At 43.4% G+C, this 16,173-nt stretch overlaps 1 protein-coding gene across 1 annotated transcript in view; it reads right to left on the bottom strand.

Moving 5' to 3' along the window:
• The window catches only part of CWF19L2 (CWF19 like cell cycle control factor 2), a 174,895-nt gene that overhangs the window by 25,100 nt on the left and 133,622 nt on the right, over positions 1–16,173 (bottom strand). The window contains exon 14 of the mRNA XM_054015545.1: positions 11,656–11,772. Coding sequence (XP_053871520.1) covers positions 11,656–11,772 — 117 coding nt within the window. The remainder of the gene's footprint in view (positions 1–11,655; positions 11,773–16,173) is intronic.

Below are 16,173 nucleotides of genomic sequence, written 5' to 3'. Positions count from 1 at the left end.
GAACCTCTCCATGACCCTTGGACGTCTGCAGCGACAGCAGATCAAGGAGCTGTGCACAAGCTTTGCACCAATTTTCTCAGCCACTCCAGGATGGACCGAACGGGCATACCACTCCATTGACACAGGTAATGCTCACCCTATTAGAACCCCACCCTACTGGGAGTCACCTCATGCCAAAACTGCTATACAAAGGGAGATCCAGGACATGCTACAGATGGGTATAATCCGCCCCTCTAAGAGTGCATGGGCATCTCCAGTGGTTCTAGTTCCCAAACCAGATGGGGAAATACGCTTTTGCGTGGACTACCGTAAGCTAAATGCTGTAACTCGTCCTGACAACTATCCAATGCCACGCACAGATGAGCTATTGGAGAAATTGGGACATGCCCAATTCATCTCTACTTTAGACTTAACCAAGGGGTACTGGCAAGTACCACTAGATGAACCCGCTAAGGAAAGGTCAGCCTTCGTCACCCAGGCAGGGGTGTATGAATTCAATGTACTCCCTTTCGGGTTGCGAAATGCACCCGCCACCTTCCAAAGACTTGTAGATGGTCTCCTAGCGGGATTGGGAGAATCTGCAGTTGCCTACCTCGATGATGTGGCCATTTTTTCTGATTCATGGGTAGAGCACATGGAGCACCTGGAAAAAGTTTTCGAGCGCATCCAGCAGGCAGGACTAACTGTTAAGGCTAAAAAGTGTCAAATAGGCCAAAACAGAGTGACTTACCTGGGGCACCAGGTGGGTCAAGGAACTATAAATCCCATACAGGCCAAAGTGGATGCTATCCAAAAGTGGCCGGTTCCAAAGTCTAAGAAACAGGTCCAATCTTTCTTAGGCTTGGCTGGATATTATAGGCGATTTGTACCCCACTACAGCCAAATCGCCGCCCCGCTGACAGACCTAACCAGAAAGAAACAGCCAAATGCAGTTCAGTGGACTAATGAGTGTCAAAAGGCCTTTAACCAGCTTAAGGCAACACTCATGTCTGACCCTGTGCTAAGGGCCCCAGACTTTGACAAACCGTTCCAAGTAACCACAGATGCGTCCGAGCGAGGCGTGGGAGCAGTTTTAATGCAGGAAGGACCGGATCAAGAATTCCATCCTGTCGTATTTCTCAGTAAGAAACTGTCTGAGAGGGAAAGCCATTGGTCAATCAGCGAAAAGGAATGCTATGCCATTGTGTATGCGCTGGAAAAGCTACGCCCATATGTTTGGGGACGGCGTTTCCAACTACAAACAGACCATGCTGCGCTACAGTGGCTTCATACCGCCAAGGGAAATAACAAAAAACTTCTTCGGTGGAGTTTAGCTCTCCAAGATTTTGATTTTGAAATACAACACATTTCGGGAGCTTCTAACAAAGTGGCTGATGCACTCTCCCGGGAAAGTTTCCCAGAGTTAACTGGTTAACAATTGTTTTTGGAATGAAACATATTGTTAGTTTTTATATAATCAGTAGTATGTCTAAAGGTACATGTGTCTTATTAACTCTGTTTTCTCCTAGAACTCCAGGAAGAAATCACAGCCAGTGTGGAACCGAACATCCAACACTATCTGTGATTTGGGGGGCGTGTCATAACTATAAAGGGAAGGGTAATAGCTGTCCTGTGTACAGTACTATAAATCCCTCCTGGCCAGAGACTCCAAAATCCTTTTCCCTGTAAAGGGTTAAGAAGCTCAGGTAACCTGGCTGGCATCTGACCTAAAGGACCAATAAGGGGACAAGATACTTTCAAATCTTGGGGGGGGAAGGCTTTTGTTTGTGTTCTTTGTTTGGGAGTGTGTTCGTTCTCCGGGAATGAGAGGGACCAGACATCAATCCAGGTTCTCCACATCTTTCTAAACAAGCCTCTCCTATTTCAAACTTGTAAGTAAATAGCCAGGCAAGGCGTGTTAGTTTTCCTTTGTTTTCTCAACTTGTAAATGTACCTTTTACTAGAGTGTTTCTCTTTGTTTGCTGTACTTTGAACCTGAGACTAGAGGGGAGTCCTCTGAGCTCTTTAAGTTTGATTACCCTGTAAGGTTGATTTCCATACTGATTTTACAGAGATGATTTTTACCTTTTTCTTTAATTAAAAACCTTCTTTTTAAGAACCTGATTGATTTTTTCCTTGTTTTAGATCCAAAGGGGTTTTGGATCTTGATTCACCAGGAGTTGGTGGGAGGAAGGAGGGGAATGGTTAATTTCCCCTTGTTTTAAATCCAAGGGGTTGGATTTGTTTTCACCAGGGATTTGGTGAAGGTTTTTCAAGGTTTCCCAGGGAGGGAATCCATTGAAAATGGTGGCAGCCGAACCAGAGCTAAGCTGGTAATTAAGCTTAGAAGTTTTTATGCAGGCCCCTACATTTGTACCCTAAAGTTCAAAGTAGGGATCTCAGTCCTGACAGTCCCCAAGTGGCAATGGCATTTAAAATAAATATCAATTTCTTCCCTTCCCTGGCCAATAACTCTAAGAATTACACAATAATCACTGCTTTTTGTTACGTCATGCCAAGTTTCTGAGTAAAATTTAATTTAACAGTTGATGCCTTAGAAAACGCCACCTTCAGTGCCACCACATTGCTCCCTCTGCACTTGCATTAATGCCACATTCCTCCCCCGGAATTTAGGGGAGCATTAAACCAAAAACCAGGTGTGATACTACCATCTTACCACTACCATCCAACAATACTAAACACTAATACTAAACATTCTAAAAGCTCAAAAGATCTTCAGATACAGTTTATATTGAGTAACAGCCAGCCTACCATTTCTTAGTATACTCAGGACACTCTGTTTATTCAAATTCTGAAAGGCCTAAAAAACACCATGTAACTCAAGACAGTCAAAAACAGTTCACAACAACATACAACAGAGCACAGCATATGCTCAGATGCAGAGCACTTTAATAAATTACTATAGTATAAGCAAAGGTTTACACACTTTTATATTATTTAAATGATTTTTACACACACATTGCTTTGGCAGCTGGACATGTGACAAATTAAATAGAAGGCCACCATAAGAAAAACTACCCAGCAATGATAATTAGCCAAAAGATGCAACTTGCAGAGCAGTATGAACATCAATAAATTCTTTATAAATATTTAAAATATAATCAAAGTGTCCGGCCAGTTTATTTTATTTTTATGTTTTCCCCCAAACAATAGCAGAGTAAAATATTGCCTTTAGGTCAGAAAAGTTTGCTCAGTTGTGAAGTAAAGGTCTGATCTTACTCTTATTGTAGTCAATGGGAATCTTTGCACTGAATTTAATTGGAGTTGGATCGAGCTCCAAAGCCCCTCTGGGTTTGATTCTTGTATTATCCCGAACATTTTAACCCTCTCTATCATTGTACATTCCACAATTTACAATGAGAGGTGACCACACTGGTTGGGATAAAGAAAGATTTTTTTGTTCCATCTTTCAAACTGGACACCGCCACCCCTTTTTAAAATATTTTAAAAGTTGACCCTTTTCCCCACATTTATGCACAATTCTACACCCTGTCGCTCTCGATGAGATCAGAGGTGTCTAAACAGCAAGAACGGTCATTCTCGTGGTATTTTTGTCCCATCCATAAAAAGGAAGTACAAGAAGCCTTCTCTCTCAATATTTCCTGACAACATTTCCAAATGGGACTGGCTAGTTTAGCTGAGATCTGGTTTAAGAATCCAAACCTTTAGGATTCTTACCTAGAACAATCCTTTGGCTCAGAGGTTTAAATTTGGTAGCAGGGAATGCCCACTTTTAAACTGTCTCTACTCTTTCTCTGGGCCCCCGATGGGAAAATACTGCTATGCAGTCCCAGAATTACTGAGTCTGTATAGAGTGTGTGTATGTGGTAATTAAGATGACTCTGCTCCCATTCAGCCGCAGGCCAGTGAGCATCTGGAGAGTTCCTCCATTGGGCTACAAATTGATATGCAAAAAAGTCACTTGTATGGATGGTCATGAAAAACAAATAGCTGTGAATGCTAGAAGTGTCACTCCAGTGGGTCACTTGAATAAAAATTTTGGAATGCTTTTGCAGTAATTGCTCATTCCTAGTGTTGTACACCACTTTGATGTATAACAAATGCTCTCTCTTTTGCTATTCTGTATTAGCCACTCACTGAACTGAAGATGCCTTTATAACAGACCCAATTCAGTAGCATCTGCAAACTTGACACACTTGCTTTCACTGTAATCATCCTAGTGTTAAGACAAAAAATAAAATAGCAACAATAGTTCTAACTACTACAGAACTCCACGGCTAATCACTGTGTAGCATGTAGCATAGGTAGCCTTTGTTTCCTCTGCTGTAACACAAATACAATCTGTGGACCTATTGTTGCAAGGCCTGTACCCTCGGATTGGAGCTCTGATTTGTTGAAAGTGGAAAAAATAACTGTTTTAACCTGGCTCAATACCCCTCCCTACAATCACCAATCTGTTCTGAGTGGACCCACTCACTGGGGCCCACATGCTTCCAAGCCAAATGGCTCTGGGTAGAGTCTCGTCACTGTTTTTAGCTCTGGGTCCTTAGCTCACACTACTGGGCTCAGACCTCTTATCTCTTGGAACCACCCAGTTGCCCTAGACCAGAGGTTCTCAAACTTCATTGCATCGTGACCGCTTTTTAATAACAAAAATTACTACACCACCCCAGGAGGGGGACTGAAGCCTGAGCCTGCCTGGGCCCTGCCGCCTGGGTGGGGAAGGGCCAAACCCCGAATCCTGAGCACCGCTGCCCAGGGCTGAAGTCCTCAAGCTTTGGCTTCGGCAGTTGGGCTCAGGCTCCAGCAAATCTAAGCCAGCCCTGGCGACCCCATTCAAACGGAGTCGCGACCCAACTGCTGCCCTAGACCCTGAAACCAGTGTCTGAGACCTCCCAAGCCCCCTAGTTGCTTTCACATGATCTCTCAGAGCTCCACTAGGCTAAGGGCACCCTGAACTCTGGTTTAACCCCTTCAGGGACAACATGGCAGGTAAGCAAGGAACACAGGCTTAGCAAAGGAATTTCTTAACTACAGTCACTTTATTCTTAAAAAACACTCATGAGTTACACATCTTTGAAAACAAAACAATCCTGAGATGCACCTTCCCCATAGCATAGTGGCTCTCAAACTTTTGTATTGGTGACCCCTTTCACACAGCAAACCTATGAGTGCGACCCCCCTTATAAATTAAAAACACTTTTTTTATATTTAACACTATTATAAATGCTGGAAGCGAAACAGGGTTTGGGGGTGGAGGCTGATAGCTCGTGACCCCCCACATAACCACCTTACGACTCCCTTAGGGGTCACGACCCCCAGTGTTAGAACCTCTCTCTCTCCCTCTGTGAGTCTGAGGTTTGTCAGCATTTCAGGCTGGTGGGTGAAAGACATAACTGCAGCGTCACTCTGGAAGAATGTATTTTAATCAGTGGCAGATTTAGAGTTAGTGGGGCCCTGTGCTCAGCTTCATTTTTGGGGGCCCTCCTTGGGACCCAGCCAAGAAAAAGAACATTCTCTCTTATCTCCCCCCCACCCCCGTTTTTCATTCTTTTTTTCTTCATCCTCCTCCTATAAGTAATAGGAAGTAAATGAAAATAAAGTGAAGTACCTTGATTGTTTTTGTAGTCTAACTTGTTTTTCCACAGACTACTTGAGGGTCTCGGTGGACCACTTAATGATCTTTCCAAATACTATTTGTACCGTTAGCTAACTATTGTAAAGCACTTGGGATAAGAGCGCTTTATAAAAAAAAATGTAAAAAAACATTGGGATGTGGGGTCTGGCCAGGACTTAGGGTGCGGGAGGGGGCTCAGGGCTGGGAGTGCAGGGTCTGGGAGGAAGTTAGGGTGCAGGAGCAGGCTGGGGTGCAGGGTCTGGCCAGGAGTTCGGGCATGGGAGGGGGCTCAGGGCTGGAGCAGGGGGTTGAGGTGTGGAGCTCTTACCTGGGGTAGCTCCTGTTTGGTGCGAGGGGTGCAGATGGGGATGTGGGGGGAGGGGGGGTGCAGGAGTCAGGGCAGGGGGCTGGGGTTGTGGGGGTGTCTTTGCTCTGCCCTGCCCTGATTCCACCCCCTTCCCCAAGGCCCCACCCCTGCCTCTTCTCCGTCTCCTCCCCCGAGCGCGGTGTGGCCCCGCTCTTCCCCCTCCCTCCTGGAGCGTGCGGAGCGTCGGCAAACAGCTGTTCAGTGGTGGGGGCAGCGCTGGGAGGGGTGGGGAGGTGCAGGAACACAGCACGCTTGGGGGAGGAGGGAGCTTGGCTGCTGGTGGGTGCGGAGCCTGCAGCAGGAGCCGGCAGGACCAAGCTTCTGCCCCTACAGCTGCCCGGCCCTGGGGTCCTCTGTCATTGGGGGGCCCCATGCCAGGGCACCCTATGTTTCACTGTAAATCTGCTTCTGATTTTAATGTATTTTGTTTTACAGTATTTAACTCCCCAGTGGACACTCTTAGTTTGCAGTAAAAGTGCCCTAGGGCCGTTTACCTTAGTCACTTTAAAATGTATTAAGCGAAGGTGCAGAAAAACACTTTTAACACACAGTTAAGTGTCCCCATAAAGAGCTAGTACAGAGTAATTAATGTGCTGTAAATTCACACCCTTAGCGCACACTAACTTCCCCATGTAGAGAAGCCCTAAAAGTCTAAAATATATAATGTCCATTTATTCTCTCTCATCAGTCTCATAAACATCCTCTTCTCATCTATCTTTAATCAAGATATATTCACCAGCTGTTCCAGAGATCATTCCTAAACTATTCAATTTTTCAGCATGTACCCTATTTCCAATAGCAGGATTATTCCATAACTATTGGCATGAAGGGAATCACACTCCTTCCATAGCTTATAAACTAAATGTGTCTATTTTTTTCTTCCAAAAACGTTTTTTTAAGCCATTTTTTGCTCTCTCAAACTTTCTTCTGAACATGTGAAAATGTTTAACAAAGCTTCTCCATTTCCCATCCCCTAGTCATTTAGGCATTTTTTTAAATATGTAAGTTATCTAGATCTGATGAACTGCCAAGTTTAAGGCCACGTCTACACTACCCACCGCATTGGTGGGTAGTAATTGATCTATCGGGGATCGATTTATCGCATCTCATCTAGACGCGATAAATCGATCCCCGAATTGACGCCCGTACTCCACCTCAGCAGGAGGAGTAAGCAGAGTAGACGGGGGAGCCGCGGCGGTTGACTTGCCACCATGAGGACGGCCAGGTAAGTCGAACTAAGATACTTCGACTTCAGCTACGCAAATAGCATAGCTGAAGTTGCGTATCTTAGATCGATCCCACCCCCCGCAGTGTAGACCAGCCCTAAGAGCCTCTAACCTTTTTATACCCATTACAAGTGTTATTTTCACACTGCTCCAATGCATTCCCAGATGTCGATTTGTAGACTAAAGCAGGGGTTCTCAACCTTTTTCTTTCTGAGGCTCCCCCAACATGCTATAAAAATTCCATAGCCCACCTGTGCCACAAAAACTATTGTTGGTTTTTTTGCATATGAAATAGATTAAAAGCCAAGGCTGAAGTTAGGGGGTAGCAAGCAGGGCAATTGCCTAGGGCCCCACACCACATGGGGCCCTGTGAAGCTAAGTTGCTCAGGCTTTGGCTTCAGCCCCGGGCAGCAAGGCTTGGGATTCAACTTTGTGCCCTGGGCCCCTGCAAGTCTAACGGCAGCCCTGCTCTCTGGTTTATTTTGGTGGACCCTCTGGTTGAGAACCGCAGGACTAAAGAAAGAAAATCCCTCTTATTTTTCTATCTTTGGTTCCTGACTTGTCACTATTTCCTGAAAATACACAAGCTTTTATTTAGCTATTACACTGCAGCACACACACACACACACACACACAGAGTAATAATTACTGTTAGCTGAGTTACTGTGTTTTACAGTATTTAAACTTTTGCTCTATTTTTCTTTTTTCCCCCCTTTGCCATGTTGATTTTACTTCCTATTTGAGATTTAATCTTTCAAGGAATTTATACTATATGCAGCAGGATTTCTTTCCTTTCCTTCCCTGTTTAGCAAGAGTCCAATTTAATAGATGACACTATGGCTGAATTATGTCAAATCTGTCCAATTCCATTCTTAAGCTATTTTTTCTTTGCCAATTTTTAAAAAAAAACAACAACTATTGCTTTTTGTTCATAATCACCAAGATATTGAAGATCTGACATTTACCGCCCTCTAACTGTATCACATGTAACTGCATTCCTAATCTGAATGTGCAATTACTGTGACTACATACACAAATTAGGGAATTCTATATGTCAAGGACTAATTTTCTGCACAATCACATATCCCCAGAATACCTTTCTATGTCTCTTACAGGGTTGTTTGCACAGTCAATTCATTCACATCCAGAATAGTTTGCATAATCTAGTAATTCATCTAAATTACAGCATGCAGGGATAGGGCACTGGCGGTTTTGAATGCCATTATTATTTGTTAAACAAGACCAGTGTGTTCAGCAGGAGGGAAGACCCAGAAGTGGACACAGTGACTGCCTCCAGAACCTTACGAAAATAGAAACATAGAACATGAGAGAATAACTGAAAGTTGAAGCTAGACAAATTCAGACTGGAAGTAAATAAGGCACATATTTTTAACAGGGAGAGTAGTCAACCACTGGAATTTACCACGGGTGGTGGTGCATTCTCCATCACTGACAATTTTTAAATCAAGATTGAATGATTTTTTTTTTTTTTTTTTTTTTAAGAGATGTGCTCTAGGAATTATTCTGAAGTTCTATGGCCTGTGTTATGCAGAAGGTCAGACTAGGTGATCACAGTGGTCCCTTCTGGCTTTGGAATCTAGGAATGTAACTGATTTCTTTTTTAAACTGTTAGTCTTGGTCCCACGTTGTCTTTTCTGTCTCTTATTTGCTACTTACAGCACTTTTTTTTCAAATGACATTTTAAGGTCTTTGGAGCAAGAAGCCTGTGTGATTTCTACAGCACGTAGTACAGTAACTCCTCAATTAATGTCGTCCCGGTTAACATTGTTTCATTATTAGGTCGCTGGTCTATTAGAGAACATACTCCTTTAAAGTCCTGCAATGTTCCCTTATAATGTTGTTTGGCTCACCCCACTCGGCACTCCTGCCGAGGAGTGGGGTGGGGACGCGGGGGCTTGCCTGCTCCCTGGCTGGAACGCTGGGCGGGCGGAGTGAGGCAAGCCCCCGTGCCCTAACCCCGCTCCCCCTGGAACGGTGGGTGGGCGGAGTGAGGCAAGCCCCTGAGCCCCAACCCGGTGACGCCCCTGCCTCAACCATGCTTCACAATCATCATTGGTGAATACAGTATTAAATTGTTTGTTTGAAATTATTTAAAACATATACTGTATATGTCTATAATGTCTTTTGTCTGTCGAAATTTTTTCCCCAGGAACCCTATTTACATTAATTCTTATGGGGAAATTGCATTCACTTAACATCGTTTTGCTTAAAGTAGTATTTTTTCAAGAACATAACTAGGACATGAAGTGAGGAGTTACCGTATAATAGAATCCCATCCTGATTAGGACATTTGGGTGCTATGATAATACAATAAATACAATACAATACAATAAATGGCAACCGCCTCTGCTGTGCCTACTTCCAGTGGGCTTTCATTAGATGATTTACTACTATGTTGAAAAACAGATGAAAAATACACCTGTCACACTCCTACAGCTTTGAGTCACTTTTTTCCTCAGAGTCTTTTGTCCTTTAGTTCTTGGGCCTTAAAATTCCACCTGTCATTCAGGTATGGGATGTCAGTTTTACAGGATACCCATGCCATTGAATGGAAGTTGCCCTGAATTGAAGCAAATCTCCTACAAGACAAGTTGCATGTTAAGGTTCCAAGGCTGTTTGCTATGGATTTCTTAGTGGATGGCCTTTGTGCTACGTCATTACATTTCATAAAATCTCTTTCTACATTTGGTCACGTCTGCTTTGACCCTTGGCTTCAAAGATCTTTAACATAGAAAAAGCAAGAGCGTGGCTGGGCAGCAGACTATCAAGGGCCACGCATCTGCGCAGCCACAAGGGTCTGAACTGGAGAGGAGAGAGGTAGGGGGCATGTAGGGCTGCGGTGGGGAGAGGAGCCTGTCCCCTGCCCTGGAGCTGCCCTGGCAGGGAGAGTTGCCTCTCCCCCAGTCCCAACCCTGGAGCTGCCACAGCCAGGGAGACGTGCCTCTCCCCCGGCCCTGGTCCCGGAGCTGCCGCGGTGGGGAGAGGCGCCTCTCCCCCGGCCCCAGGCGGTGGCAGCGAGAGAGGGTTGGGGTGAGTCCTCTCTCCCTGCCACAGACCCGGGGCAGCCTGTACCCCAAACCCCTCATCCCCAGACTCACCCCAGTGCCCACCCTCCCCCCCCGCCGGAGCCTCCTCCCACACCCCAACCCTCTGCCCCAGACCTGAGCCCCCTCCCGCACCCCAAACCCCTCATCCCTGGCACCACCCCAGAGTCCACACCCCCAGTCAGAGCCGTCACCCCCTGCACCCTAACCCTCTGCCCCAGCCCTAAGCCCCCTCCCACACTCTGAACCCCTCAGCTCCACCCCCGCCACACATCACCTCCATATTGATGCACATAACAAAATTCATTTCGCACACGGATGTAAAAAATTAGAGGGAACATTGAAAAATATTATATTTTCCTTTTTTGGCACTTTTGACCATTGAAGTCAGAGTGAAGAAATGACTAGTTCAGTCACTCTCTTCTGAAGTCTTGATCTTTCCCATATTTGCTGGGCAGCTGCCTTTGACTGAAAAACTTCCTGGACAAGATTAATCAGGACTGTAAATATGTATAATGTTTTGAAGAGATATCAGAAACTAGGCCTACAACAAGCTAGATCAAAGGAATAAGATGATGAGAAACACACTGAATGTGAAATCCTGTTAACCAGGATTGGCAAACTGGTGAACCACTTGGCTTTCCAGCTCTTGACACAATTAATGCCCAATTTATCCATAAAAGCCAGCAGTGAATATAAGAATCTGAAAAACTGGCACAACCATATATTACAATATATATCATAACTAGGCACCTATTCAAGTAATATTGAGATAAGATATTTTGGTCACAAAAACTGGTAACATGAAATCTGATGGTGCACATTTTTTAAAAAATTTGTGTACAGCTCATCATTGTACCAGTATGTGAGTGTTATTCAAAGGTTTAAAAGGGCAACTAATGTAAAACTGAGCCCAATGAACAATAAAGTAGAAGCCGAAAGAAGGGCAAAGTAAAAATAACTCAAGAGATCATGTGAAAGAGGGAGGACAAAAAGATCAAACAGATTAATTAACTCAAACAGAAAGACCATGAGTAAAATTTTCAGAAGCACTTAGGTCTCACTGACTTTCATTGAGACTTAACTGCTTAAATCACTTTGATGCTTTTGAAAATGTTATCCCTTACGCTATCTCTTGAGGACAACTAGCAAACTCTGGTGTATTTAGCTAGGATGGAATTCTATGGGGGCGGGGGAGGGGTGTCCCTGAAGTGAGATAGTTCTGTCCACAGCCAGAACCAGCTCAAACCTCGGAATGGAAAGCAGAGAAAACCCAGGCAACCTCAAAAGCCCCCAAGGGCTATGGATCAGCAGCAAGTCACTTACAATACGTATATTAATATATTAATCAAATTATTACAAAGTGGCTAGAAAATGAGCTATCTTCACAGCTGTAATAAGTAGCAGTGCTTTGCTGACCTGGATTTCTTCCCAGATGTCTTCATCCAGAAGTGTTGCAGCAGTGTGGTGCTGCAAAGGGGCTATCACGCAGTGGCCTTCAGTGAGGGACTGATAGTTCGGCAAGGATAAGTATACCTAGACAAAAACATTTTCACTCCCAATCACAAAAATACTCATTTCTTTCCAATGTCAAAAAACATTTTAATCCAGCTAAAGATGAACACGGGATTTTACTAAAATTTAATCTAATAAAGGCAGTTGTCCTCTTCCAACAATGTTTAAAGCAAGAAAATCATATTTAAGCCGATTTAAATTAAACAAACAGTAGGGTTCTGGCAAGTCAGTTAAGCTGATGAACATTGTGACTGAGCTTCTTAGCTTCTTTTGGGCCAGATCCTGAAAAGCCCTGAGCCACCACAAGCCCAAAATCATCAACAGGAGAGGAGGGTGCTAAGTAACTTAGACTGGGCCCTTTGCATATCATATTTACTTTGCTAGAACAATACTAGTAGTATCGAGACAATGTGGTATCAGCATTTCTACTAAGGGTATGTCTACACTACCCACCGGATCAGAGGGTAATGATCGATCTATCGGGGATCGATTTATCGTGCCTAGTGTAGACGCGATAAATCGATCCCCGATCACTCTGCTGCGACTCCTGTACTCCACCACGGTGAGAGGCGGAGTCGATGGGGGAGCGGCAGCAGTTGACCCCGCGCCGTGAGGACGCGAGGTAAGTCGACCTAAGATACGTCGACTTCAGCTATGCTATTCTTGTAGCTGAAGTTGTGTATCTTAGGTCGATCCCCTCTCCGCCCCAGTGTAGACCAGGCCTAAGTATTATCCCAAATATAATAAAAGTCATGCTGTTCAGTCTACTGTGGTTGCAAACTCTCATAAAAAAAGAAGAGATTATTTTTACTTTTTTCATTTATTATTATTAATTTTAAATCAAGTAAAAATAATTAAAAATAAAGCATGAGGAATTTGGGGGGAATGGTAAAAAGCAAAGTCTATATTAAAAGTGTTTCAGATTTAATGAGTCAAAATATTTTGTAATTTTGTAAGATTTATAAATATCAACAGAAACAAACAGACACTCAGAATACAACTTGAGCTGAAGTATAGCTCCTTAAATAATGTAATATCATTAGCATTTGATTATTATTTGTCCCAGGTTTCAAAGGAGAGTATGGGGCTTGGGGATTTAATCCCACAATTCTATGAAATAAAGGGAGCCTGGATAGGACAGCCCCACGGATAATTGATGGAGTTTGGGCAGAAGGAGGTAGGAATCAACAGTCTAACATGTTTTGCCCAAGGAGAAATCAGGCCTAATGCCAGGTCTGGAAGGCAGGACATCCTTAACATATGACACACAGAATTTGCAAGGAAAGATGGAGTCAGGTTCCATCTGTTAGTCAGGATCAGGAAGCTCTCACTACCAATCCACTGAACATGTGAATGCAGATTTCATAGCATGTTTGAAATGGCTCTGTCAATTAAATGGGTTGGAAAATGGGTTTCACCTAAATTAAAAAAATTACAATGAGTGGATGGAGGTTGTATACAAATTTGGGAGGGGGTGTGTGTTTAAACCCAAATAAATAAATAAATAAATAGTCTCTATTTACTTTATAAGCAATGATTGAATGATCAAATTCAATTTTATTCTTGATTTCATTACAATTGTAAATGTAATTTTATTACGTCATAGACTTAAACACTGGGCTAGCCTATCCTGCCCTCACATACATGAATGGGAAGGCAGAATTTGATTTCAGCATATTGATTTCAGCATATCAAATAGTCCTACTCTGAAAATATGTGGGTATCTCCTAACTCTATTGCATGAAGTATTTCTGAATTTGAAATCCCATGTAAAATCTCTCAGAAACAGAGATTTCCAAACATCTAGATACTTATTGCAAGGTTTTTATGGTTTCAGAGCAGCAGCCGTGTTAGTCTCTACGGTGCCACAAGTACTCCTGTTCTTTTTGCGGATACAGACTAACAAATTTATTAGAGCATAAGCTTTCGTGGGCTACTGGTTTTTATGGTTTTTAAAAAAAAGCTGTGTTACTCTGGCCTTAAGGTTGTAAACATTTATCAGTTACTTAAGAGGGGGGGAAGAGCATTTATTTATATAATTCTCAGAAAATACTAAAAATGGAAAGCTTGGATAATAAATGTGAAGTTACACTTTAAAAACTACACACACAAGCAAGGGAATTCACAGTTAAGTTTGCCCAAAGAACTGTCCACATTCCCTACTTGCCTTCTACTCTTTGCATTTGTTCCATTTCCCTTGTGGCTTGAAATATGAAGATACTGATTTGAATTTTTGATGAAGGAAATTCAGGTACAGACTAAAATTCATGGCTTCTGGTTGCTGCCATCTTAAATCCAATCTATTTGTATAGTTTGTCTAAGCTGCAGATCAGCAAAGCTTAGCTACCTTCTTAGGTTTCCCACCCTAGATTTGAAGGTACAGGGGGAGAATTTTTTATTTTGATGAGGGGATTGTAATTTAGACAACAGTTCAGTCATCAAGGTATGGATTTTTTTATTTCTATTAATACATTGTGTAATGTGATGTTACACCCCATATTCTTTATGGAAATACGTTTATGATATGGATATGGCATAACAGACATTTTATGCAAGATGGGTCTTGTAAGGTATCATTGGAAAGGTTATAATTTACTGAATGTGATTAATCCAATTTGTATGCATGTATCATTTCTGAATCTAAAGTTAGGAATATTGACTATGTAACAATTACAACTGGGTGTGTACTTGGCAAACACTGACATGACAACAGGCCATCAGCCTTGATGGGCCACTAGGAAGAAACAATAAGACTTTGAAGATACTAATCTCTCGCCTTCATGAGAGGTGTCCTGAGACGTATCTGTGACACTACTAGGTCATGTGGTCATGTCACCTGGTACTAAACATCATCTTGGACCTCTAATAATTTTCCACTAAAAGGAGGGAGAGGTCAAGACTGGGAAACAAAAGATTCCTGCCTTATGTAAATCTTATTTAAGGCTGGGGAGTAAGTTGATTCTTCACTGAATCCCCACCCAGGATGACTGCTGGAAACAGCTAAGGAACAAGGACAAAGGGAAACGGGGAGGAGTACTGAACCCAGGCTGGAAAAGGAATCTACTCTGTAAATAAGATACCTGAAGATTTAAGCTGCAAGCAGGGTAGCTAACCTTCAAGAATTTCTGCAACCTGCCCCAAAAGCAACATTTAGAGTGAAAAATTACTTCTTGAAACCAGTCTTTAAGATCTTAAGCTTAGTATGCATGTTTTGTTTTATTTGTTTGGTAATCTGCTTTGTTTTGTTTGCTATCCCTTATAATCACTTAAAATTACCTTTTATAGCTAATAAACTTATTTCTTGTTTATAACATAATCCAGTTTGTGTAATTCATATCTAGGATGGGGGGGGGGGAGGGAGGCAAGAAGCTGTGCATATCTCTCTCCACATTGAGGAAGAGGGCAAATTTTCATGAACTTGCGCTGTGCAGACTTGGGTTCACTCCCCACAAGAGGTGTGCACTTGAGTGCTCGACAATTTCCTAGATGAATCTTCCCACAGAGAGCTGTTTGCAGACTGTGTGTGATTCTACAGCTGGTGCGTCCCTACCTCTTTGTGTGCGCTTCCAGAGACCGGAGAGCCTGATTCAGCAAAACAGGGAGAGGGAGCCCAGGCTAGTGGAGCAGGCGGACTCAGTGAAACCCTAGTACATCAGGTGGCATCCCGGGACAGGGGATGTCCAATCCATCACATGTACATTTACCAAGGGCTTTGAATGGATACATCTAAAATATGTATTTAATTTAGCTCAAACTTTATCTAATTGCTCTATTTCAGCACAAGTTGCACCTATGAAATTTCAGTGTGGTTGGTTTCATTCTGACGATGTTAAAATGGGAGTAAAGACAGAGGTGAAAGTAAGCCGGTATGGTCTGGTCTGGCGTACCGGTAAGAGTCGGTACACAGCTGACCGTACTGGCGGGGGGCAGCTTCCCCGGGGCTCTGGTGGCAATTTAAAGGGCCCAGGGCTCCAGCCCTTTAAATCGCTGGCAGAGCCCCGCGGTAGCAGTAGAGTCTAGGAGCCCCGGGGCTCCGGCAACGATTTAAAGGTCAGCAGTCCCAGGGTAGCACTGGCGGTATCAGCCAGGACCCCCGGGCCCTTTAAATCGCCTCCAGGCCGTGCTGAAGGGCTGGCTGGGGTAGTCTGAACCCAGCCCCACCTCTTCCGCCTGAGGCCCTGCCTCTTCCGGTTTAGCCACCCCCCTCTCCACCTTTCTCAGGACTCCATCCACTCTGCATACCAGTAAGTCCCTTAAGTTACTTTCAGCCCTGAGTAAAGATGATAATAAAGTTTACCATAAAAGCTCTTCAGCCTCATCTATGGAGAGGCTAGCATTTCTCTATAATCAATATGTGATACAAGTGATTTTATGTGATGATTATACCTTACAAAACATGCTATTGCAACATCTTTCATTGCA

Source organism: Malaclemys terrapin, chromosome 1 (assembly GCF_027887155.1).
Source record: "Malaclemys terrapin pileata isolate rMalTer1 chromosome 1, rMalTer1.hap1, whole genome shotgun sequence".
Lineage (NCBI taxonomy): Eukaryota > Metazoa > Chordata > Testudines > Emydidae > Malaclemys > Malaclemys terrapin.
The sequence above is the reverse complement of the archived record's forward strand: the minus strand, read 5'-3'. Positions and strand labels throughout refer to the sequence as shown.